Raw genomic sequence first — 26,375 nt, 5'->3', positions numbered from 1 at the left:
ATCTAACATCATATTTTTGACCAAATAACTCAATAAATATATTGCAGACATTTAGTTGAATGTGAATATTGGTTCAGTCACAAAATATTGATTTTTAATAAATAATCAGTGATGTGGAGACATATTGCTGACTATGACTAAATGGGTAATACTAATATGACAATCTATGAAGAGATAGAACAGTCTAGTAAGGTCAAAAACTTTTCAGTGGAAAAAACGAAACGCACTGCACATACTCCCCAACCACTGAGAAAATGCAATATTGTGTGGCATTCAGATGAAAAAAATATGAAGCAGCCGCAGAACCATACAGGCTATTAGAAAACATATTGCCAATTATGAACCAGAGCATACAGTTGGTGTCCTTTTTATTTTGTAACCCCTGCCCTTCAGAAATCCTGAGACTGCCACTGGCCCCGAACATAGCAACGCTTTCTTAGCTGTATTCACTATTTAGTAGTAGTTTTTACTAGTTTTACTATTACCCACACTACTTGAACTCCTCATGAGCTCCTCGCCATGGAGCCTCTGGATGGCGCTGTTGGGTCACTTTGTGCCGGGGAGGAGGGCTGTGTGCGGGCCGGGCCGGGGAGAGCCAGCTGGTTGAATGTCGTGAACAGTCTCCCTAGTCTCGCTGCACTCAACTCAACTGATAACTGGATTGAGCTTTAACTCGGACGAGCTTGTTTGTGCTATTGCGATGGAGTAAGACTGTAAAAGAGGAAACGAAGAATAACCGACTAAAGAAAAAAAGGATGTAACAAACCGACAACCAGAATGCGAAGTGGAACAAAAGAGACTTCTTGTTGTTATCCGCCTCCGTGCCCGAGTTCAGCGGACTGAACTAACCAGCAGCTAAACCGGCTAACGTTAGCTGAGTTAACGATAGCTACATTACCGGTAAAACAAGCTTTAAAATCGTTTATTTTTTATTAAAAATGTGAATAAAACCCCTGCACTCGGCAGTTTACTGCTAATATTGCACCAGGATGACCGCCAGCGACACACAGTTGACTTAAGTTGACATGTTAACAAGCTAACTAACGCTAGCTTCAGGTTGCCTGGACAAATAGCTAGCCACTAGTTAATGTTAGCAAGCTACTGGATCTACTTTTATTATATTTAACGCGAGCCAACGCAAGCTTACAAACTTCGTTTCTCTTGCTAGATGAGCAACACTGCTTTTGTCTTTCATCCCGGATACAGACGGACTTTATAAAGTGGATTCCTTTCTGTGTTTACAGTTTCGAGCATCCTTGTTTGCCTGTTTGTGAGTGAATCTCATTGACTTGCTCGCCATGGCAGCAGTGGTTAGCTACTCCCCACCATGGTGGGTGAACATCATACACAGACTTCCCCATTTCAACTTGATGTTCGAGCAAACAAGCAGTGACTTCCGACCAGAAGACTGGACATATCAACAGGTAACAGAAAATCCCTCTCTGACCCCTCTGTTTCATATCAAATGACCCTGTGATTCCCAGACATCCCATAGATGCATACAGCTACTGTTTGTTTCAGTGTAGAGTTCACTGTCCACTTCCTGGAACAGGATTATAAAGTGAATGTGGTTGTGTTGATACTTTTAGATCTGCAGCCTTACATGTATTAGTATTTTCTCAGTGACAGATGACCTGTTCGCACCTGTTCCTTCTTTTCACCTTTTGATCCATGTCACCATCTGTGTGTAGCTGTTATAGCCTCGTCTTGACCTTTGCCAGACACAAACCAGCTGTCTTTATAAAGTGTAATCAAAGCCACCTAAACTGTCATATCCTTTATATTTAATCTATAACCATAACCTGTATTTGTTATGGCAAATGAAAGGCAGTTAGACTTTTCCCCTTAACTACTCTACATGTCTGAACTATAGAAGTTCAACTGGTAGCAAAGGTTTACAAGTAGACTGCCCAGCCTAATGAACAGCTAAGACTGGGGGAGGGCAGAGCAGCATATTTTTCACAAGATAAATATGAAAGAGAATCCCTAAATGTGGGTCAAGAGGTACTTTCCTTTCATATGGCAATCATAGTTTTAAAGGATGTTTAGCACGTAATGTCTCCACATTAATGCAGATTGCTTTCTGCTACTCCTCAGTCGATGTGCAGAAGTGATAGACACAAACAAAAACACCAACCCTGACCCTGTTACCTTTGACCCACATGATGCAGTGAAATGACTGCATACATCCTGTTTGAAAGAAAAAGAATCACTGATTGTGTCAGATGGCACAGCGTTAATACGGATTACCTGTTTGGTTTAACATTAACGAATAAATCCTACAATCCTTCAAATCCCCCTAATAAATGCTGTGCAAACTGTTAATTAACTATTTAGTTCATTTAAACTGTTATTTTGCCATGGGCACGATAAATAGTTAAGTTTACCATCCTAAAATGATAAAAAAAAAAAAAAGTATTTAATTCATTTAATAATGGACTTTGTTTATTTTTCAAAATGCATCATTACTAATGCTTTTGTGCAGTTGTGGTTTTTAAAAGGCTCTGAGAGATTGGGTGATGAGGGCAGAGGGAATACATGGAGATAGAGGGTAATTTTCTAACCAAGTAAAAAACAATTGGCAGACATGGGTGTAAGAGAATGGCGTGGGTCCACCTTACAGTGGGAGTAGAAGTGATTCATGGTTCCTGAAAGATGGGAAGACATGTTCCAGACATGCAACGGTGTAATGTTAAAGCGTACACAGACATTCATGTTGAAAAAAAAAAAATAGGAATACAATACTTGTTCATTTGACTTTGTGTTGGTGTTATATTTTTGCTGTCTTATATCTTAAATTAATCCATGATTTAGTGGCAATGCTGGCCCCTATTTCTAACTGAGGGAATATGTTAGGGAGTGTTGAGTTTGACTGAGAAGGTCATCATTGTACCATGATCTTAGTTGTTATTGCCCAGCGCTGCGCTATGATCGGAGCCTCTTCCTGTTAGCATACAGGAAGTGGTTTTTGGCTGTATAATGGCTGCAGCTGTGTGTTCTTGGCGCTTAGTGTGTAACAGCTAGAATTTCAATGTAAACAAAATACATCTTAAAAGGATATTCAGTGGAAACATATACAGGTGAAACAGCTGTCGGAGTACAATTCTATCGCTTCCCTTACACCGTTAGCACCACAAGAAGAGAAAAAAGAGGTCATGATTAGACTAGCTTACTAAACTATTATCATAACCTTACTGTGATGACAGGCTGCTCATTATCGACGATGCAATGCTCTCACTGGCTTCAGGGGGAGTGTTGAATTGTCAGCTGTCAGTGGTGCTCAATGTAGGACTCTTTTATCATGATGCCACCTGGGGTGCCTTTTACATTGGCACCCTTACCACACACACATCAGAAGCTTGTGTGTTTTAGTCTTGTCCTGATAGTTCTGTAATATTATGTTATTCTGTGTGTTTTAGTCCTTTTGATATTTATTATTTTTCTTATGGTTATGATGATTGGATTGCCCTCTGCCAAACTCCAGGAAGTGTAGCTGCTGCAATGATGCAGATACTGTTTTATTTAGCTGTGCAGAGCAACATACAGCGGCCGAGTCTGCCAATGATGTACCTGATTATCCAGTCTCATTTCTTCACAGTCAATACTAAACAGGGTTGGTTTAAAGGAATAGTCTCACCAAATATTGTGTTGTCAAGACTGTGATTTGAGGCTTCAATTGTTCTGAGATTGAGTTCACTCAGTGCCTTGAAACAGACAGACAACCACAGCATCAGGGCGTGTCAGCCACTGTGATGCATCGCTGAGAAACCTGAACAAAAAGATCAACCCTGAGTAAAACAAAAGTGGCAGGATGGATATTGGCCCCAGCCGTGAATCCTCAGGAGCACACAGTGAACACAGAAGCCCTCTGTCTGACCTATATACTGTAGGAAGTGCTGCTGTTGGCGGAGAAGTTTCAGTTTGATTGTAAATGGCTCTTTCGCTAGCTTTGACATTATGCCATTGTATCATGTTGATAGCTGTAATATGCAGCATAGATTACACGTTGTGTCTTGTGCAGTTTTTCAGATTTTCAAGTATTGAGCTTTCAATTTGTCTTTCATTTGGAAAGCTTTGTCACTAAGCTATTTCATTAAATAGAGGGCTTTCTTTTCATTTGAATGAAAGTGATACGTCCTATAGTATTTACTGTATTACTTAATCAGCAGGCAAACACTTTTCTTCCATCACAGTGAAAAATTAACCTGTAAGAGATTTTAAAGGGGTCCTATTATGCTTTTTGGGATATTCCCTCATGTAGTAATCGTTTTTTGCGCATATAAATGGTCTGCAAAGGCTAAAATCCCAAAGTTCCCTATTGAAGTTGCATAGTGACATCACTATTTAGCACTCAAACACATCGTAGGTGATAGGCTAAAGGGCGGGACATCTTTAAGCGGATGTCCAATTACATCAGCCGGCCAGCTTACAAATCAGAGCAGACTGGGCTCTGGTTTCAGACAGAGGGTGAAAAGAGGTGCTGCAGCCCAGGCAGTAACAATAAGGCACTTTTTGGACATTAAAGCATGGGAACCTTTCACAGTAGAACATGAGCATTATCGGCCCCTTTTAATATTTGAATATATCATGCAGTAAAAAAAGGCAATGCATTTGATAGGTTATTGTTGTTCTTCAGTGCTACTTTGTGGTGTTTCTCTGTGGGAAACTTCTGAAGCCTATTATTCCAACTGTTATTGATGTGAGAGTGGTTTTGGCAATAAAGCAATAACCCCATCCTTCTCTCCACCAGTCTATCCTGCTACTGGGAGGAGTGGCGCTCGCCTGTCTGGCCCTGGACCTCGTGTTCCTGCTCATCTATTCCATTTGTTTGTGCTGCCGGCGGAAAAAAAATGAGGGTCAGCCCAGCGCAGACTGCTGCTGCACTGCCTGGTGTGTCATCATCGCAACACTCGTCTGCAGGTGAGTCAAAACACAATCAGAGTGGTAAGCATTCAGTCCCTGTTTCCAGACCCACAAGCATGTCCTTATCTTTTAATGCAGGCTCATGCGTCCTTTTATCCTGAAGAATTTTCCAGAACAACCTCAGGAGAGTTTCAACCATTCATCGATTTGTAAATAAGTAATTATTAAAAACAATTAAATGTGAATCATTAACCACGAAACACTCAACATTTTGCACATTCCCTTCTATATAATTTGTTCAATACTTTTTTGGCAGTTCACCACAGACATTGATCCCAGGTAGATTTAATGGAATGCTACTTTTGAGGTAAATGGTGTGAGAACTGTACCATATGGACATGCTTTCTATCCATGAACACTGCATTTCTTTCCCGTTTTCCTCTTTCTGTTGATGGGCCACTGGAGAGCGGTTGATTCAGAGTGGCACAAAGAGCTTGGGGACCTGATGAGTACAGGAACTGCATTACAATCACTGTGTCTGTGTGTGGGCTTGTACCCACGCGCACATGTGTTTTTGTGAAAGGAATATCTGCAGAAAATCCTACATTTCTTTTAGTTTTGTCACGAGAGTCAGAGTCCATCCCTGCACGCCTGTTAGCAATAATGAGATTGTCCTATTTTTGTGTGTGTTTTCGTATCTATTTTGAAGTTTTTCTTGAGGTATAACTGGAAGTTTCCACCAGTCCATCATCACAGCAGGGAGGTTTGTTTTGTCTGACACTGCTCCTGTTCACCTTTTTCACACTGTGGAGTGTGAGAGGAAGAGATTAGGAAGCGGGGAAAGCCCGTTGATTCACTGAGGGCTGCCGGCTGAACATCACTAGATTTAGATCCGAGTGATTCGCTATCATCCTCTTACTTGATCAAATCCACTCCGGCATAGTACTGGGATTAGCAAAAAGACCAAAAGCTGCAACACAGGAAGAGATATCAGATCTCGCTTTAAATCACTTTTTAGGGTATATAAATTGAGTTTATTTCTTGTCACTGACATTTACAAAGACATTTTGCAAATTGTACACACACACATTTTCTGAATATTTTATAGTTATTTTGTCGATCTACCTATAGAAACTGTTTCTCATGCAGTTGCTGGATCTGTTTTCCTGCAACCTGAGGCATGTCTGTGCAAATGAGAGCTGATCGCCTGCCTCAGTACAGCCTTTGTCAGGCCGAGTGTGAAGTTTTGGGGCATCGCTGGTCCATTCCTCCGTGTTTCCATGGTTCCGTAAGGAGTCTTTCTGCTGGAGCTGAAAGGGGCCCGTTGACCGGGGTCTGAGCCGAGGGGGTTAATATGGAGTTCACACGCCTCTCTGCCTGCCTGGCTGTCCCTCTCGCTGTCTCCTCTCTGGATTCTTTTTTAGATAATCCCTCCTCCTCACCACCACCCCTGTCTCCCCACCCTTCCTTTTGTCTCCCCTCAGCGCTGGCATTGCTGTCGGTTTCTATGGGAACGGCGAGACTTGTGATGGAGTGAACCGGCTGACGTATTCCCTGCGCCATGCTAACCGCACAATCACCGGCGTGGAGAAGCTGGTAAGACTCGGGGCACAAATTATACCAAAGTGTTTAATAATTCATCGTCCTGCTGCCATGAGCATCACTCGTTCCCCCTCCCACCAGAGCCCCCTTTACTTCAGGAATCACAATCAGAAACAGGTTTATTGCCCAGTAGGTTAACACAAACAAGGAATTTGCCTTGGTGTTTATAAAAAAGTATATATAATAAAAAAAGGCTATTGTAACATTCAAATATAGAACAATATTAACATGGAATAAAGATATACCCAAAAACTACTTACAGTATAATAAGTCAACATTCATAAAAATAAAATAAAAAAATGTGCAGCATTGGTATGAAAAGTGGAAAGCTGTGCAGATATTGAAAGGGGTAGCTTTGTGAAGGATGTGCAGGACTGACAGTATTATTATTATTATTATTATTATTCAACTCCATCATGACCTTGTTTTTATATTCTGGCTCCAGGTTTATGACAGCACATCCTCATTGAACCAGACGGTAGAGTACAATCTGCAGCAGCTCGAAGGCCAGTATGCGCAGCATGCCGACTACCTGTCCATCATCCAAAAGCTACAGGGCCAGCTGGACGAGCTGGTCAAACAGATGGTGGAGATCCCCTTCTGGGAAAACCCCAACATCTCCCTGGAGGAGCTGGCTGTCAATATTGAGCTGTACGACTGGTACAGGTACGACTCTGATGGTGCAGTCCAAGCAACTGTTGAAACAAAGAGTGCCATACAGAATCATGCAACACATTATATATGCAGCCCCTGCTGATGCTGCAGAGCAGGGAGTGGCAGCAGCAGGCAACAACAGACCATGATTCTACGTCTCTTTATTACACTTTCAATACAGATACACACTCTTTCAGTAATTCACTGGCTTGTGAATACTGTGCTGACGCTCATCTCTTGAGTTCACATATCGTCAAAAAGTCACTTCCCCGGCTAGACAGTGCAGATGAAGCCGCTCGCATGTCTCTGAATATAAATCTCTGAGGGAATTAGGAAGCAGAGGCCGGCCCAGACAACAAGGGATTAATTGAAGTTGTTCAGCATATCATCATGCAGCATACATACCAACAGCCTCAAACCTGCGTTGAGTTTGGTGCTAAATATTCAAGAGTTTGTAATCTCTCGGGGGTGCTTGAGTTTTCTAACATGTATGCCTAATATTTAAATATGCAAGTAGCTTAAGAAATGGAGTCATAACATGAATTCAAAGCAGAAAGGATGAGATGCATATTGTAAATACAAATGCAGGGGTTGCAAAGTCACTTATGTTGTTCAACTTAATCTTAAATAATCTATAATTGATATTTTTCATAATGATGTCAAATGAAGATGTGAAAACATTCAGGCAATGTAAAAGGCAGTTATCTCCTTATCATCCTCCTTTCCTTTTAATGAGATTTAAATAAATGATTTTTGGTTAGAAACATCTAGCTAATTGTTTATAGAATAAGTATTTTGCTTTAGTGGGTTTTAACAAAATTGTGTTTGCTCTAAGGGTAAAGCGTATTTGTTTTCATTAGGAAACGCTTTGCTGTGCTGCTCTTGGCCGTTTGTATTTACTGACATGTGTCCCCACAGGTGGCTGGGCTACATAGGCCTGCTACTGTTCGACATCCTCATCTGCCTCCTGGTGCTGTTTGGCCTCATTCGAAACTCCAAGGGAACGCTTATAGGGTGAGTCTCATCACAAGATCATGGCCACAAGAGCACTTAAGGGAAACTATTTGAGCTGTTGTCACAGATTTAGTGGCAATTATTGTACATGAAGCTTTCAACTGATCAAGGCCACATTGTCATTACAGTTTAGTCAGGATGAGTCAATGCCCTCTGAAATATCAGCACTGTCACAGTTCATTTAACATAAGGACCCTGATATCCTCAGTGTGTGGGTGACCGATAACATCACTTTATGAGACACTTAGATATACTAGTTTGTCCTTACTGTTTTATGTTCATTAGAGCAGCTGTAGAAAGTCTATTTGCTTTTTATAGGCACTGCCAGAGAAAATAAAACCTATTAATGTTTGCCCAGTTTTCCCTTTAAGGGCACTTAAAGACTTAAAGGCAAGTGTCTAATCAAACAATTCATTTTTACACAGTAAGTTACACGGTGATGGCAATACTTGGAGTTAATACATTAAAGCCATATATTTGTATTGCTTCATTTAATAGGGTTCAGTCTGTTACTGTGATTCAATGAGTAGTTTGTTCTGCTTATTGTTTCCCCATTGAACAGTCTTTGCTAAAGGGATTCCGCATCCAGATCCAGTCGTATTTAATTTAAAGGTGCCCTAGTATGCATTTTGGGGTTTTCCCTTTCCTGTAGTTGTATAGGTGTTTGTTCATGTTAATGATATGCCAAGGCTAAAATCTTAGAATTCCTTCCAGAGGGAGTTTCTATCCCCCGCACCCGCCTGACACGCCTCCATTGGGCGTAACATAGTGACATCAATATGTAACACTTATGCTTCTATTGGCTAGCGCTCCAACACATTTTACGTGATAGGCTAATGGACGGGACCTCTCTACGCAGTTGACCAATCCCAGCAGAGCAGGCCTGCTATGCAATCAGAGCAGACTGGGCTCTGGTTTCAGACGAAGGGTGAAAAGAGGTGCTGCATGTCAATGTAGAGGCACAAAATACAAATATGAATCCTGAAAATGAGCTAAATATGGCACCTTTAATAAAAGATGAAACCGTTATGTCAGCCTGTTGATGGACCTTCCGACGAGTGTTGCTCTTTCATTTGGTCTTTCCGTAGTATATCCTTTCTTCATCACAATGATTGGAGATGAGATTAGTGTATTGTGATTTAATAAAAAAGGTTTAATTATAATGTACCAACTTAATTAGCCTTAACACGTTTACTGCCACACTGTATTAGTTGTTGTAGTACACATAATAGTATTACAGGTTAAACAACCCCCCCCCCCCTCCTCTTGCTCTCTGCAGGGTGTGCTTCTTAGGTGTCGTGGCTCTGGTGATCAGCTGGCTCTCCCTCGGGCTGGAGGTGGCTGTCTCTGCGGTAAGTGACTCCACCAGAGCATGATCCTTTTTTCTTGGTAGAGCAGCACAGTTCATTACCTTCAATTGGATAACAATGTTTTTGTGTGCTAAACCAAAGACTACTTAATTTGGCCTTGTAAGGAATTGTATTTCCCTTAATCTGTAAAGTTGAGGAGTTAAGATGATTAAATGGTGACAAAAAAAAAAGAAAACATTTGTGTGATGTAATGAAATGCTGTAACCTCGCCATAAACATAACCTTAAATATCTCATTCTGGCATGTTTTGAGACAAAAAAACACTTGAATTCCCATGTTAAATCTACCCCTTCTCCCTTTTTAAAAAAATCTAATAATATGTGTGTGTTGTTCATTTCAAATGTTTAACTGCTGAATGCAAGAAGTATCCTACTTGACTGAAACACATCACATGTCTGAGCTACATACTTCACATCATTCTGCAAAGTGAAACATCCAAGTGAAATAACATTGAGCAAAATACGTTTTTAAGTTAAATATGATCTGTTTGTTCACAACCACATAGGACCCGATAACAAACACAGAGTATTCAATAACTACAGAATGCTTTCACTCATTCAGTGAGAAATGCCCATTGGTTAATGATCCATTTTGATTTGTGATCAACATTGAAAGGAAACTAATTGGGATTAGCATTGTCAGCAATATATTGCAGCTATTGTCACAGAATAACCCAAAGCAGCTGCCTTGTGGAGGACTGAATCTACTGTATTGATGCTGGGTCCTCAGCTGGAGTCCGCCTGTCCCAATGTCAACATGTTTTTATAGCAGCAATCAACAACTCCCATGTTGTACTGTTGGTAAGCAGGGAAAATGTCACTACAACTTCCTCTTATTCACTGTCTTTATTTATTGTGGGTTTTTTTCTAGACCTCCAGTGACTTCTGTGTTGCTCCTGATGTATTTGTGACCAAAGTGGCAGACCAGTATGGAGTCATCAATAAAGGTATGGACGAATCACAAGTGTCACTAAAACTACAGGGATTACCGTGTTGTGTTAAGTTGTTTTTGTCATACAACTCTGTGAATATTAGTCATATCAAATTGTGAAGGACGCCTGAATTGTTTGTCCCCTCCCCCTTCCTGGTTTGAATGCTCCGATTATTGTGCAGCAGTGAGGCGGCATTGTTCTAAAGAGTAGGTCGGGGTCTTGTCCATGAAATGACTCCCCTAACATCTGCGGCAAGGTCAAGAGGGCGATGAGTTGCCTTTTATAAGCCGTACAGAAGCCTCTCTAGTACTTCTCCTTGTAGTAATTGCCCAATCTGTCTCTTGATGGGATGCGTGTAAGGAGAAAAATGATAGAGCCTCAGGTGTGTGTGTGTGTGTGTGTGTGTGTGTGTGTGTGTGTGTGTGTGTGTGTGTGTGTGTGTGTGTGTGTGTGTGTGTGTGTGTGTGTGTGTGTGTGTGTGTGTGTGTGTGTGTGTGTGTGTGTGTGTGTGTGTGTGTGTGTGTGTGTGTGTGTGTGTGTGTGTGTGTGTGTGTGTGTGTGTGTGTGTGTGTGTGTGTGTGTGTGTGTGTGTGTGTGTGTGTGTGTGTGTGTGACGGAGATAAGAGCAGTAGAGGAGAGGATCAGGGAGCCAATATGTTTCCTGCATCCCTCTCCAGTCCTTGATAATAAAATGAGAAGATGGTGCTTAGAAATGAAAACACCAGGGACTTCCTGTCTACTTGATGTGCTTTTTTCCCCTGCTTCACTTCTTGTTTTTTTTTTCTGCTCTCTTCTCTAAAATATGGAGATTGCTCCATACACAAACCAAGCTGCTGGTTAGTCAGGGCAGGAATCAGAGCACCAGCTGTAAAATGTGTGATTTCCTCTGAACCACGAGCAACCAGCCTTCTCTGTTCTGTATTATGCTGCAGATATGGAGCTGTATTCTGCCCCAGGGCTGAAACTAGACAGAAAGTATTTCAATCAGGACAATTGAAGAATATTTATCATAATTCCTGTCATTTTGCAAATTGCAAAAACAAAGTACACAAACTCAAGAGGTTTTATTTGCTTTTACTTCTCAGTTACCCTTAATTTTCTTAAATAAAGATACATCTTACTCGTGGTTTTATATTTTTGCTTCACAGCTCATACCTTCTTGTTATTTCACCAAACAAATCTCTGGACATCTCAAAGTATTTTCTGACTACAGTACATTTATTGCGCTCCTCCACTGGATAGCTGTTATATTTTCTGGTACATGCATCATTTTAACAGCCCTCATTGTTTTTTTCTATTCTTTTGCTTTCTCTTCATTGCGCAATTTTTCCAGACCCATGGTCTCAATCCAGATGGAAAGTGAGAGTTCATCTGTGCAATGTATCATGTTGCAGCCTGTATCACTCTGGGCTGATAGGTACATTAGGTAGATAACGTTTTGCAAGCTTGGAAAACACAAAACAGCTTGAAAACAAACCACTCTGAGAGCAACTTTACTGAAGCTATATGTAGGTTGCACAATAGGACAAAATATGCCATAACATTGTTGAGAATTGCAATATAATAATGACTTCCAATAGATAAACTTATATTAAATATACTTCCATCTGCCTTTCTGTTACTTTAGTATACAGCTCAAATACAACAAAATTCTTGTTGACTTAAAGAAATAAGAGGAAATTATTTCAAACATTCTTTTAGTGAAAACATTGAGCACTGAACTGAACACAAAGGGCACAAATTAAAGTGCAGTTTTCAATTGCAACTTGAAGGTCACCAGTTCAAGTCCCGGCAAGACCAAGTGCCACCGAGGTGTCCGTGAGCAAGGCACCGTTCCCTACACTGCTCCCCGGGCGCTGTACATAATAATGGCAGCACACTGCTCCTAACACTAGGATGGGTCAAATGCAGAGAAACCGTTCCGTTACTAGCACCTGTACTATGTGATGACAATAATAGTTAAAAAAAGAAAAAAAGTAGCCAAATAGATCCCATAATGCAATACATCAAAGTCTTTAGCAATAATCGGTGCAGTTGACATGACGATGACAACGTTTTAAAAATACAAAACCCTATACAGTATCATCCCTAGCTTTAGGGACTGGCACAAGCTTTGTTTTGACTCCTTCACTCTGCCAGAATGTTAACCTGGAGGGATAAAGTGTTGCTAAATATCTATCCAATGAGAAAGCATGTTACCTTAGCCTGAGGCTGCTACTCACTGATAATCAGTCTTGATTGTAAAACAATCTTATGTTCTCAAATTCACAGTTACTGTAGCATTATTCTAATGTTCCACCACTGAGTTACTTTCAGAACAAATTGTTCATTTTTTGCTACAGTACATGGAACAGTGGCAAAACCAGTAACAGAATTATACTAAGGTGTTTCTTGAAACTTCTATAGCCATATTTTGTCTTCTTTCTGCCCACTGCATACTGACAGCCAGGATTTATAAGTGATAAGTCAAACAAGAATGTCAGTCTTTCCAACCATTACCATAAGTCAGATTCTAAGAAACCTTCTCTTCCTGATATGTATGTGTGTGGGCGTATTGGTGGTTGAAGCCTGCTTGAAATACACTTCTCCTACCGGAAATCCTCCTCATCAGTTCACTCAACTGTGTGGGAATGAAGCTCCTGACTCAGCAGTGAGCGCGCACGTCACTCCATGTGCTCGCTCGGCGCTGGTGTTCTCACAGCTTGTATTTGTGGATGTAGCTGTTGCTTTTGAGTCACTTAGGAGTTCTCATCCACTCCTACTCACTGCTGGGACTTTGGAACTGGAGTGGGTTGTTATAGCCGGTGAAAATCTAAAACATTAATTACAGTCTGCTGTAAACTGTGAACTATGAACAGAATGCAAGTTTGGTCATGTTGTAGTTTTAACAATAACTCAAAGGGTACCTGAGCTTTTCTATGGCTTTGTGTTCTTTTGTTGGGTAAGTGTTGCCGCATCATTGGAGAAATACTTCATACTTTTCCACCATGTGAACCTTATTATTTTGGAAAATTGCCCCTCAGTGCTTAGCTCAGCAGGAGTGCAGTTACAGGAGCACAAAATACCACGTCTCTGCATCGGCCTGTTACCTGGCTGTTGGCCTCTCTCCCAGAACAAAACATTGGTGGCTGAAGCAGCAACTCAGCAAAGAAATATCAAAACGCCACATTAAATGCAGATATCAGAATCCAAATACATGACTACGTTTGAATTATTAATATAAGAATGAGCAGCTATGATTGAATATAATAAAAAAGACAATGTTCTTATTGTAGTCCTAACACAGTGTGGGAGAATCTCTGCCAAGCCCCTATGTCAGTTTTTAGAAATAGTCAAATAGAATATTGCTGCAACTACCATAATTGTTATTATTATCGATCAATCTGCCAATTATTTGCCCCATTTACATAATTATTTCTCTGATCAATGATAGACGATTTCAGAATTTCCTTTCTTGAAACCATATCTCTTACCGGTTCAATGTTTCATGACTAACAGTCCATAACACAATCGTGTTGACATCTTGACACACACAGGTGTTTGATTCCAATATCAGTGTTTGGGATTTTATGAAAATAAAATTGTATTTTCAAACATAGTTAGGCATTTTAGTGAGACATCTGTATTAATCTTATGATAAACAACCATAATAAGCAGAAAATGAATCTGCAACTTATTTTTGCAGGATCGTTAATGAACATTCTTGTTCATCTTTCAGCCCTGTGTGTGAATGTATGTGGCTCTGCTGACATATTCTGTTCCTGCTGTCCTCTATATTCACAGATATCCTGATGCATTACCTTAGTTGCAGTTTGGAAAAAACCAACCCCTTCCAGCAGGTTTGTTGCATATATTACATTTGTTTCTAGAGTTTTTAACATCTTAAACCAAATAATTTACCCTTCAGATGATTACCCAAATACATGTTTTCCTATTATTTTACTAGCTCAACGTACATGTGATACTCAAATCTCAGCAGATATAACTATAGACTTTTATCTCTTCATGATGTATGAGATTGAATTAGTGAGAATTCTAGTGGGCAAAATTAGCCCCTCCCATTGCCTTTCCATGTAATAGTACAATACTTTCCATTCTGCCATTTTGTGTGTGTGTGTGTGTGTGTGTGTGTGTGTGTGTGTGTGTGTGTGTGTGTGTGTGTGTGTGTGTGTGTGTGTGTGTGTGTGTGTGTGTGTGTGTGTGTGTGTGTGTGTGTGTGTGTGTGTGTGTGTGTGTGTGTGTGTGTGTGTGTGTGTGTGTGTGTGTGTGTGTGTGTGTGTGTGTGTGTGTGTGTGTGTGTGTGTGTGTGTGTGTGTGTGTGTGTAACATGCACTAGCATCGGAGAACGTCTGTTAGAAGCTAGGGAAGAAAAGTGGCACTTTTACTGTGAATCTATAGTCTGCACTAATGGAATAGCTTTCATTTCATTTTGCAAACTGCATGAATAACTCAAAGCGTTTGAGTGCTGCTGAGGTCTGGCCTGCTATTGTTAGAGTGTAAAGAAAAGGAAGCTATATATACAGTATGTAAGCCTTTAATCTCACATCTATAAACGATCAGCCTCTACTAAATCTCCACGTGACTTCACACTGAAAGCTCTTGCTAATGTTTAAAATAATGGAAATAGTTTTGAGATGTGCCGGGCTGATACAGTATTCTTCATTTCAGAAGCTCTCTGGGAGCCACAAAGCGTTAGTGGAGATGCAGGACGACGTGTCCGAGCTGCTGCGCTCTGCCACCAGAGAGTACAAACAGACTCAGGTACATTACCAGCCCCAGCACCACACTCTTCACTGGACCTGCCAAATTACAACATTACCACATTCAAATGTCTGTCCCATGGCAAACGGATCAGGGTTATAATGTTTCATTTGAAATTGGAAAAGATCAAATACAAGGAGTTTTTCATCCTTCAAATGTTCCCTTGTGTTACCTAGAACTCTTCAAGACTTTGTTTTCCTCGGATGCCTCCTTGGTGAAAAGAGAATTAGAGTAAATCATTGATGAATGGATGTTAGGTTGAACTGCAGTAAAACTATTCCTGAGTCTCATTGGTTTAGTGATTTGCTCCCATACACATTTAACCCACTTTCGATTGTAAAACTCCCTCTGAAGGGAACTATGTGATTTTAGTCTTTGCAGACCATTAACATGCACTTCAGCCTTTATAACACACTACAGGAAAAGAAAAACCCAAAAAAGGATTTATATGTAAAAATAATAAATATATACAAATGTTAAAATTGTTCATTTTACTAAGCAATATATTTTTTCCAAAAATAAATGCTACATCACATGGTAGCTGTTTCCATACACAGTCCCGTCCCCCCACACCTTATCCGTGCTGTTTGTGATGACTAGTGGCAGTGAATGGGACTGACCTGCAGAGAAGTGAAGTGCACCTGTCCATAAAGACCTGCTGACGGCCCACCTGGGACCTGCATTATGTCCATTTAGCTGCATTAGGCTTTCACCGGCCCTTGTCAATACATCGCTGTGGTATTGTCCAGTGCCGGTCCTTACACTGTGTTGACATAGGCACAAATGGGAGCTGACATTGGGAATACAGCGGGGTATATTTCACTCAACATAGCCACACAGGGAAATGTGCTGAGGTCGTGGAAATGTTTATATCAGGCTATTATCAGACGTATTTTCTGTCGGAGCTGCACGAAGAAGGGGAGTACGGTAGTCCATTAAAATGTATCATACATTAAAATCAGCTTTCTCAGCTAGAGCTGCTGTTGTATATTGATGAAAGACACTGATGTGTAGAATGCATAATCAGGGAATAATCAATGTTAAAAATTGGTTTACTTCCTTATTTTTGCAACTGTAAGCGTTTACTTACAAGCAGGAAACTACGACTTAGCATTTTTCCAATGTAGACAATGATAATTAAATGCATTTTATTTATTTTTTCCAATGTATTTTATGGTCGTTTGTGGGATCCAAGAATACTCAGGTTCTAATGTTCGATTTTCAAATTAAGTTTGTGTTTTTTCCTCTTTCATTTCCAGCGAGATTTAGAAGAGATCCAGGGGATCCTGAACACCACGGAGATCAGCCTTCATCAGCTCACCGCTCTGGTGGACTGTCGCAGCCTGCACATGGTGAGCAGGGAGGAGGACACTTACAAACGGAGACATGCTTACTGTAGGGTTGCTCCATGTCTATTTAAAAAAGGGCCCAGCGATGTGATCTGTTGCGACGTCTTCACAGTGCAGCGTAGTTGTACAAAGCAACCTCTCTGTTCATGCTTGTGCAGCTGAATACACCTGTCACCATTAATAACATTTGCTCTCCTGAATGCGAGTTCTTGTCCAATTGATGCTGGCTTTGTACTCTTTATGAAGCTTGCTGAATGACAAGTACTTGGCTATCGCTTCGCTTGGGAGGATTGTCCCTCAGCGGCGTCCAAATTCCAAGTGCACACATGCAAGAGCAGCACTTTCTCTCTGCTTTCTGCTCAGCCTTCTCTGCTTAACATCCAGCCGCCAGAGCTTATTATTTCATGAAAATAAGAGTATCTCCAGGAGAATACCAAATGTGTTACTGCTGCGCTGTGCATACAGGAGGAAGATTTGTACTCATGATATTATGGGGTGAGTGGGGTTCTTTTCAAACCTAGATCGAAATGCACTGCTTGTAGGCCAATAGTGAGCTCATTGCTTTGACCTAGTTTTAAATTGAGAAATCTCAGCAGATGCATTTTAAAAACAGCCTTTCCACTACCTCTTCAATCTGGTTTTACTCTATTTCATTTCTTAGTGGTTTCTCAAATGTCTTTAGATGTTTGAATGCAGCAACTGATGTTATTATACCTGCCATAATAAAAGTGGTGTCTCCGCCTCTTCTTGCAGGACTTTGTCCAGGGCATGACGGGACTGTGCTACGACGGACTGGAAGGCCTCATCTACCTCGTGCTCTTCTCCTTCATCACTGCCCTCATGTTCAGCTCCATTGTTTGCAGTGTGCCTCACACCTGGCACAGCAAGAGGTGAGACATCCATTGCATATAAAGCCATCCACTCGTAACCACATAGGAACCAGTGCAAAGCTTTTAAGCTCCTCTGCAACCCTGTGTATACACTGCGAAATAATTTAGGAGGAAAAGCCTATCAATTAATTATGGTTTCATGGCCGTTTTTTTAACCCTCTCTTGCTTGTTTTTACACACATGGGAGTGAAGCTACGAAGTCAGGATTGATTGACACGATTATGGTGTGTGTTAGGCTTTGTTTACCACTAGTTTGTCTATAAGGCTACATCCTCAAATAGATTGCTTCCTGCATAATTGTGCTGAGTGAGCTGGTGTCTTCTCCTCCAGCCGAGGGGTGAAATCATCCTGATGTCTTCGTCATATCAGCGGCAGATAAGGTTTGCAGGATGGCTCATGGGAAAGAGGTTTTCCCAGCTGTCAGCTCAGCCGCACTCATAATGAAGTGATCCCTCCTAACAATCAGAAGCATGTTGATCAGTTTGGTCTCAGCTGGGGCTTCCTGTTATAAACCAAAGGATTACACGCCGCCAGTGTGTTTTCTCAGTGGTCCCCACTAAGCTTTTACTGTTTAATGATGCAAGATTACTACATGATATAAACCCTCCTGGAGTTAGGTGAGAATGTTTAATGTTTCTAGGATTGGTATTCGATATGTATACTCTGTAAGTTACTCTCAGGTTAATAGATGTATTGAAAACTGCCCTGAATTATTATCTGTGATCTCATGTGTTAGCTATGCAGGGAAATGCCTAAGGGATGAACACTAGAGGGAGACAGGCTCCATGACAACGCTATCATTGTTGCTCTGTTTTGACATGTTTAGTGCATTGTTGTTATTTAGCTTCACAACTGGGATCACTTTCTCTCTGCACGAAGGAGGCCACTGCTTTTTTTTTTTAAAACAACACGAACAAATGCATTTATTGTCCTGATGCAAATAAGGGCCGTTACATTTTCCTGCATAAACTTGATCCAATTACATAAGGCTATTTTTACCGTCTTTGTGTATCCCCATTGAGGTCAGTGGGAAACAGCATCTTTGCTTCACACAGCGGAGAGAACTCACCGTGTGTTTTCTGCCCGCTGTCATGAAGGTGAAACAAAATGTGAGAATAATCACAAATGTGACCATGTGGCACTTTTAGACTTCTTTTGTTATCAGTCAGTCAGCACACAGGGTCCCTCTGGTGGTGGTAAGGTTGCAGTGCAGCGTGATCTTTAGGTCTGCAACTGACTATTTTCATTATCAATCTACATAGTAAAAAACAAATGTTCCAATTTCTCAAAATCTAAGGTGATATCTTTAAAAGTCTTGTTTTTGTTAGACCAAGACCTAAAGATATTAACATTACAGTATATTAATAATAATACATTACATTTGTGCCTCTCAAGGGACCCAAGGCCGCTTTACATGGTGAACAAACAAACAAAAGGGCTAAATAATAAATTAAAAATGAAATAAAGAGCAAGGGGACTTTGATGGGTTAGGGGTCAAAGGAGTTTTTAATGATGACTTGAAGATGTCCAGGGAAGCAGAGAAAAGTTGTGATGATACATGTTTTAAAGGATAAATCATTATAAGATAAGATAGGACTTTATTTATCCCGAAGGAAATTGTTGTGCCAGAGTTTCAAAAATACAATAAACACAGCAGCATAATAATACAACTGTACACTAACATTGCAGTAAAAAGAGCAATTCAATATCTACAGGAAACATAGACGGTCACATAATTAATGTAAATATTAACAGTATTTAGTAGTGCAAAGAAATGTCGTGGCAGATACGTAATTGCACGTTATTATAGAACATTATTAATAATAATAATATTGCACATGTTATATAGCAGAAAGTGTTTTGTAATGATGGTAATGGTATTTATATTGCACATAGTGGGGGTGTGGAAGTTCTCAGTTCCCTTTACTGAAGGGTGAAGAGTCATAGAGTTTGATGACCACTGGGAGGAAAGACTTCCTGTGGTGGTCTTCGCTGGTCTCAGTCTACAGCTGAAAGTGCTAGTATTATAGTTGTATTTGTCAGTTTTCTTACTTATCCATTGGTTGACCGAAGGACTTCTGTTGATTGCAGGGACGACGATGACAGTGAGGATGAGTCTCTGAGCCACGGGGGGCGGCAGAACCACGACAACCTGTACCGGGTCCACATGCCCAGCCTGTACAGCTGTGGCAGTAGCTACGGCAGCGAGACCTCCATCCCTGCCGCCGCCCACACCGTCAGCAACGCACCTGTCACCGAGTACATGTGAGTCACCGTGCAGCAAACCACTGAGAACTGAGGAAAACCAGAAGTGGTAGAGAATGTATTTTCACAACCAAACCAGGTGGCAGATATTAGATATGTCAGGAGTCCGGTTTTATGTTCCCTGAGAGTCAGGCAGTGGACAGCAGATGCAGCTGTTGATCTCCAGCTGTGAAGCCTGTGAAACTCAAACTCATGAGTGTTCAGTGTTGGGGGAAACTGGGGGAGGGGATCTTGTAGTTTCTGTGTTTTTAAGGCCTTGGTATGCTGGAAACTGACGTGGAGAGTTGCATGTGTGCAGTATATGGTTTCATATCTTTAAAGCAGTGTGTAGGGGTTTATGCTCTTCTCAGCTCGCTATGTTTGATCCCACTGTTTGTTTAACTCAACAGGGCTCAGAACGCCAACTTCCAGAACTCTCGCTGTGAGAACACTCCGCTGATTGGACGAGAGTCTCCTCCGCCCACGGTAAGTTTTGCATTTCCTCAACAAACAAAAAAATACACAAGTACAGAAACACCTATGGAATATATATCTAAAGTCTCTGCTGAAACTGTAGAACCACCTTCTAGGCATTTGGCAGTATCTCTTGAGGGGCTGACAATTCAAACTTGTTGAAGAAAATTATATTAATTAATATTCATATAATGATGAAGCTAAAATCAGGAAGCTAACAATGAAATAAAAGCGTTCCTGTGTGCGTTTCCATCACATCTAAAGAAATTAGAAAACCATACAAATAAATCCAAAGACACATACAAAAAAAACGCGTTGCGAAACACTTTTTACGGTCGTCATGTTCATTTTCTTTTTCATTGTTATGGGAACTTTTTTCAACAGCAGAAATGCAGAGAAGGGAAAGGAGATTGCACATTTTCATGCATAAGAACATATTTTCTTAACTCCTCCTCCTCACTCACTATATTCCCTTATTGCCCCTCGCAGGACAGCAGGTTCCTCTCTTGTTCACTCGCTCGTTTACTCTTTATTCGATGAGTGTGGAAGCCGACAACAAACCATGTAAAAGTCCAGATTGTTCAAATCAAATTAGGAAAAGACCTCTCTCCTACAGAAACTCAATTGAGTCCGTCACTCCAGACAAAACACAGGTTTAGTTCCTCAAAAGCTTTGTGGTACCGAGGGTAAGTTGCTGCGCTCCAAGCGCCCAAATGAAAAACAGACACTATACCTGGACCTTTTTTATGAATAGGGTTGCAAAACAAATACATCATTTGTGTCAAACTGCCACCTGACATGAAATGTGTCTTGGATAGCGATGTTTTCTGTCTTTTATTTGACACAAGTTGGGCGGGGGGGGAATAAAGAATCCTGCACACTGTCACTTGACCTCATTTTATGAATTTAAGACCTTAGACACATTCGTAAAGACAAACAGCAGCACCATACATACAAACATGACCAGCTCTCACCGAGGATTTATATTGAAAAAGATCATTGCAGAATTATAGGAAAGTGTTGCGGGCATCCTCTGATTGGCAGATCTTTTCCCGGGTGAGAGCCAATAGCTTAAATTTCAATGTTGCTGTTGTTTGTCTATATCTTCCTGAAGGTCTGTATAAGCACCAATGATAGATCGTATGTGGAGTCTTTGTTTGATTTTGGTCATACGCGTAAGTCACTAGGACTTCTTGCTGTGTGTTTTCTGAAATTGTGTACCACTTTGACCATGTTAGGAACACACCTCAGTGACTCCCCCCAGCCTGAACCTCTAGCAGAAGCCCCCCACCCTCCCTGGTGTCCGTGTGTCTGCCTGGACCTAGACGCTGCTCTGTGTATCTACTCTATACTCTCTTCTTGTTTTCCTGCGAATCCATCCAGTTGTATTTGACTGCCGCGGACAGTAACAGCGGTCAGAGCTGGCAGTTAAAGCCTTCGGAGAGTTCAAGATCCTTTTGGTAACCTCATCTGCTACAGTGTGCTAACAGGTACAAAATAAGCCCCGCCTCCTCCCCCCCTGCTGGCCTGTTCCTCCTCTGTACCACCTCCCAAACTCCCGGCTCACCCTCTGTTCAGGTCCCACCTGGGCTGCTGGACCCCCCTTCCCCCACTCCACCCTCTGTCCTGACTCTTGCGTGTCTCACCTAAGTTTTGTGTCCTGTGGCCCTGGGCTGCATGTGTCCCTCCCCCCCGCACCACAGATGTATTGGGAGGAACATGTGAAGCTTTATCGGCCCTGAGGCTCACCGAGTCAAACTCTCTGGATCTGCTTTGTCTCGGTTTGGAGGGGGGACCCGGGGGCTAAGAGAAGAATATTTCTCACTTTTATTTAAAATAACAAAGGCTTCTGTTATTGGGTGTGCAGCACAGAGAAAATACCACATGACGGTCCCAACTTTGTTTAGTATTACCTTGTATATTTTTTAGCAGACGTCTTATTTTCTGGACTTTTACTCACTTCCACTGCATTTTGTCGTATAGACAAATCTGTCTGCTGCGACGGAGTATTAGGGCCACACTTAGAAAAAAACACAGAGAGATTTCGAGAATAAAGTCGTAATATTACGAGAATAAAGTCGTAGTTACGAGAATAAAGTCGTAGTTTCACAAGTGACTGGAGAAGGAGACAACAGGAGCGTCCTGCAATAAAATGAGGAATGTGGAGCATCTTGTGAAGCAGTACTTTAGTTTAGGTTTCTCCAATAACGAAGTACCTAATCTTTTGGCACATCAGCATCAGATTATCATAAGTATTAGAACTTTGAAAATGTTGTGCAAGAAACTATGATTATTATTTTGAAGAAAGAACCAAACGGACTTGGAGGAGATTGTCTCCTTTCTGCAGGAGGAAATGGCTGGTTCTGGCCGACTACAAGGCTATCGTTGGTTACATCTACGAGCTGTTCAAAGGGCATTTGTTGTTTCACAAGAAACGATGAGACTTGTAATCAAGGCTTTGGATCCAGAAGGAGTCTAACGATAGCCTTGTAGTGGAATCGGAATGAGCTCCCCATTGAAATCAGGACAGCAGATAGCTTACACATCTTCCGGCGCAGACTGAAAACTGAAACCTGATGTACTTATATGATTCTGTTTTCTTCAAGTTTGTATCTTGTTTGTCGAACGCACTTATTGTAAGTCGCTTTGGATGAAAGCGTCAGCTAAATGTAATGTAATGTAATGTAGTCGGCATGAAGCAGCCATTTCCTCCTGCAGAAAGGAGACAATCTCCTCCAAGTCCGCTTCTCAAGTCACTTATGAAACTACGACTTTATTCTCGTAACTATGGCTTTATTCTCGTATTATTACGACATTAATCTCGAAGTCTCTCTGTTTATTTTTCTTCTAAGTGTGGCCCTAATACTCAAAAAAGGCTGACTGCTGCTTTCAAATATCGAGACATACTTCTTTTCTTTTTCCCAGTTTTGACTTTTAAAACAAGGCATTAAACCTGGCTTTGAAAAACTGGGATGGACAGCTTTCACTATTTTCTTACATTTTATAGATCAAATAAATCTGCGTAATCCATAAAAGCAAAAATTAGGCATGCAACAGGCATTTTTTCTTCTTTTATTTGACATATAAGGCTTTACATTTAATTAAAACTGAATCTGTTATGAAAGTCATCTTTAGTTTCTGCATTAAAAATTGTGCAATTGTATTTAACATCCAAGTAAGTCACTTTTTATGAAGCTCATGTTGGTGCAAACACTGAAGGCTAATCAAAAACAAAATGTAAATAGAAGTCAAAGAAGTGTTTCCACACGAGTTTGAGATGCAGCCTTTCTGTGCTTGTATCGCCTGCATCCAAAATAAGCATGGGTGCATCCTAAATGTATACGAATGTGCACGACAGTTAAAAGCAAAAACTAGAATATGTGTATGATGTCCTCGTCCACTGTAGCTGTGATGTTCTCTCTCTGTGTGAACTATTTAACATCCCTTTAGATTCCAGCAGTCTGGGGTAACTAGTCGAAGGTAACTCGAGTCTCTGATCTGGGGAATCATGTTGTTCTGTTGTATTTTCCATCACTATATTTGTATGACCCTCACTTGCTTTTTGATGTCTTTTTTCAGATATTTCTTTCGTAAAACCTTTTTTTTTAAGCTACGGACCCAGAATCAGCACTTCTCTAACAGTGCTGAAATAGAGGGGTATGAGGCATGGCTAGAATGGGTGATCTGTTTGGTATTTTGAGCAAAACACTTTATAGACATGTTTTTTATATATTTCTATATATCTGAGACCTATAATAAATGCCTCAAAATAGTATAATAGGAGACCTTTAAAAGAAGGGATATTTAACATTGTTCTAATACTTGCAAGTCATTATTCAACTATGAAGAGCAAAATCCTAATTCTCGTTTTGTTTTGTGTGTGTCATGTTCTCTTTTTCATCCACAGTACACCTCCAGCATGCGGGCCAAGTACCTGGCCCACGGCCGCCCGGACCCCAACAGCCGCCCGGACCCCAACAGTCTCCCAGACCCCAATAGTCACCCTGAACCCAGCATTCGCCCGGACCCCAACACCCGCCCGGACCCTAGCAACAGTCGCCAGGACCCCAGCACCCGCCCAGACCCAAACAGTCGCCCAGAACGCAACAGCCGCCGGGACCCCAACAGCCGCCGGGACCCCAACAGCCGCCGGGACCCCAACAGCCCCCCACCCGCTCACTAAACCACAGTGGACCCCTCCTGTCCGCCGCACTGACATCTCTCCTGTGTCCTTCACTCATTTCAGCCCCTCCTCCCTCTCCCGTTCCCTCCTCCATCTCACTTGAATTTAAACGGAAAAACCACGTGTGCTTGTTTGCTGGTTTGTTGGAGCAAAGTCATAGTGCACAGAATCATCATCGGTGCTGGGAATCCATCTGCAGCTCTCAATGTGATGGAGCCAGGGCCGACTTTTACACTCCAACTTTCTGTTTTTACACATGAATGCACCACGACATGCACAGTGTCACAGCTAACAGGGAGTGCAGTGTTGAGGACTCTGGAAGTGCTCCTTAGACTAACACTGATTACTACTGGTTGTTGTTGTTGTTTTTTAAAGTACTGTAATGCACTCTCTCAGAAAGAGTAAGAAAATGCCTTCACATGATAAATACAGGAGGAATACGGGAATAGGTGAAGTGTAAACATTAATTCTCACATAGATAAAACTGTAAAATAGATACATTTCATGTCGCAACATCTCATCTTTCTGCTAATGGGATTTAAATTGCAAGTCTGCTTAAGATTTGCAAAATCCTCCAGTTATAGCCTCTGATACTGTATATATTACACATGTCGATTGACTTTCTTTTAGCATTCTAGGTTAAATCCGATATCTGGGACCAGTTTTTCATGCAGCACGTCTTACAGGTCTGAAATTGAATTTTTTGCATCTCTGGACAATATCTCCTGTGGCATTTTTTATTTTTAAATACATTGGTGAGCCACTATTCTACAGCGATGACTGTAACCTGTGAAGCTGTGAACTCAGCTCGACTCTGAGGATTTGAGAAGGACAAAGATGAGCTGTTTGGTTGAAATGCAGCTGTTTGAAGAAAAGAGTCTCAATAGGAGGACCATGCTCATCCAAAAAAAAAAAAAATGGGAGAAACCTTTACGAGTTTGACAAAGATGAGAAGTTTTTTTTACTACTGGAAGCAGATTTGTGTTTTTACAGACGATGGTGAAGCAGAGGACATTACTCCAGACGTTACGGTAATTCACCTCTTCACCAGACTGCTTGTTATTCTCTCCACGTTGCTGTTAAGTCGTAAAGCCTCATCTCCCTGAACAGAAGCGGGAATTGTCCAAACATCCTTGACTGTGCAGCAGTGATCATCTCCACCAAAATGAGTCAGAAATTCCTATCACAAGAATCTTAATTCAAGTTTACGTGACAATATGCATATCACAGTTTCTTAGAGAATTTCAGAGAGAAACCTTTTTTTGCATTCACAAATGTGTTTTAGCATTTATAACAAAAGTAGATACGAGTGAGTGGATGCTGTGAAGGGATCATGATTACCTTGCTCTCTATAAACCAGAAATGGTCAAAGGAAACCTGCTGACTTCCGGTCGAAGCGTGACGATCCTTCAAATGCGGAGAGAGATGTTTTGACTTCTTCTGCTTCAACTTGCTTCTCTTAGATGTGCGCTGTGACCAGTACAACAGGTGATTTTTTTTTTCTGAGACTGTGCCAAGAAGTAAAGCACAACTCTTTTATTATCTGAATATCTTTTTAAATGTCTTAACTCCAGGCCACTCTGTAAAGTTGACTCCTGGTTGAATGAGCCTGTCTTTTAAAATCATGTATGCTCTGTAAATGCGTTATTACACTGATGCAATCTTTCTGTCTTTGGTAGTAGTCATATTCTCTTTGTTGTTTGTAATGCAAGGCGGTTGTACGGATTATAAACATTTACAAAATGATGAAAAAAAAAGTGGTTAAAATTGAAATTCTTAAAACAGCTTATTCCACATTTTCTATTTGCTTTTAGTGTTTTTTTATTTCATAGAATTTCTAGAAAGCACAATGTGTTGCTTCTTTAATGTGAATACGGTAAATAGGTTTGACATTTTCTTTGAGTTTTTTTCTGGAAAAAATCACTGTAGATGTAACCTTTTTTTCTTTTTTTACTTCATTTTTGCAATCTCTAAATTGTGTACATGTGGTTATATTGAGCTTAAATGCTGTGTTTTGAAATTAAACAAATGTTAACTGTA

The 26,375-nt window shown here is 41.0% G+C and overlaps 2 protein-coding genes across 4 annotated transcripts in view; one reads left to right on the top strand and one right to left on the bottom strand.

Moving 5' to 3' along the window:
- snx8a (sorting nexin 8a) overlaps positions 1-622 on the bottom strand; it is an 11,151-nt gene extending 10,529 nt beyond the window's left edge. For 2 of the 3 annotated variants that reach the window (XM_079644133.1, XM_079644135.1), the window contains exon 1: positions 486-622. The gene's annotated coding sequence lies outside the window, so the exon portion shown is untranslated. The remainder of the gene's footprint in view (positions 1-485) is intronic. The other variant, XM_079644134.1, reaches the window with a different exon arrangement.
- ttyh3a (tweety family member 3a) lies at positions 607-26,375 on the top strand. Its single transcript, XM_079644131.1, has 15 exons — positions 607-900; positions 1,245-1,424; positions 4,751-4,920; positions 6,348-6,459; positions 6,911-7,131; positions 8,038-8,133; positions 9,413-9,485; positions 10,374-10,449; positions 14,218-14,273; positions 15,103-15,195; positions 16,455-16,547; positions 17,298-17,434; positions 19,526-19,699; positions 20,089-20,164; positions 24,060-26,375. Exons 2-15 carry the CDS (start codon positions 1,299-1,301, stop codon positions 24,333-24,335), a joined length of 1,779 nt encoding a protein of 592 aa, XP_079500257.1. The 5' UTR covers positions 607-900; positions 1,245-1,298; the 3' UTR covers positions 24,336-26,375.

The sequence above is a fragment of the Notothenia rossii genome (genome assembly GCF_949606895.1).
Source record: "Notothenia rossii genome assembly, chromosome: 8".
NCBI lineage: Eukaryota > Metazoa > Chordata > Actinopteri > Perciformes > Nototheniidae > Notothenia > Notothenia rossii.
Note: the sequence above shows the minus strand (reverse complement) of the source record. Positions and strands in the feature narration are given on the sequence as shown.

Bases quoted from the DNA above. Each gene is read 5' to 3' on its own strand.
- ttyh3a (XM_079644131.1), top strand. From the start codon at position 1,299: ATGGCAGCAGTGGTTAGCTACTCCCCACCATGGTGGGTGAACATCATA. The intron at 7,132-8,037 runs GTACGACTCTGA...GTGTCCCCACAG, and splicing joins GAGCTGTACGACTGGTACAG to GTGGCTGGGCTACATAGGCC. The intron at 9,486-10,373 runs GTAAGTGACTCC...GTTTTTTTCTAG, and splicing joins TGGAGGTGGCTGTCTCTGCG to ACCTCCAGTGACTTCTGTGT.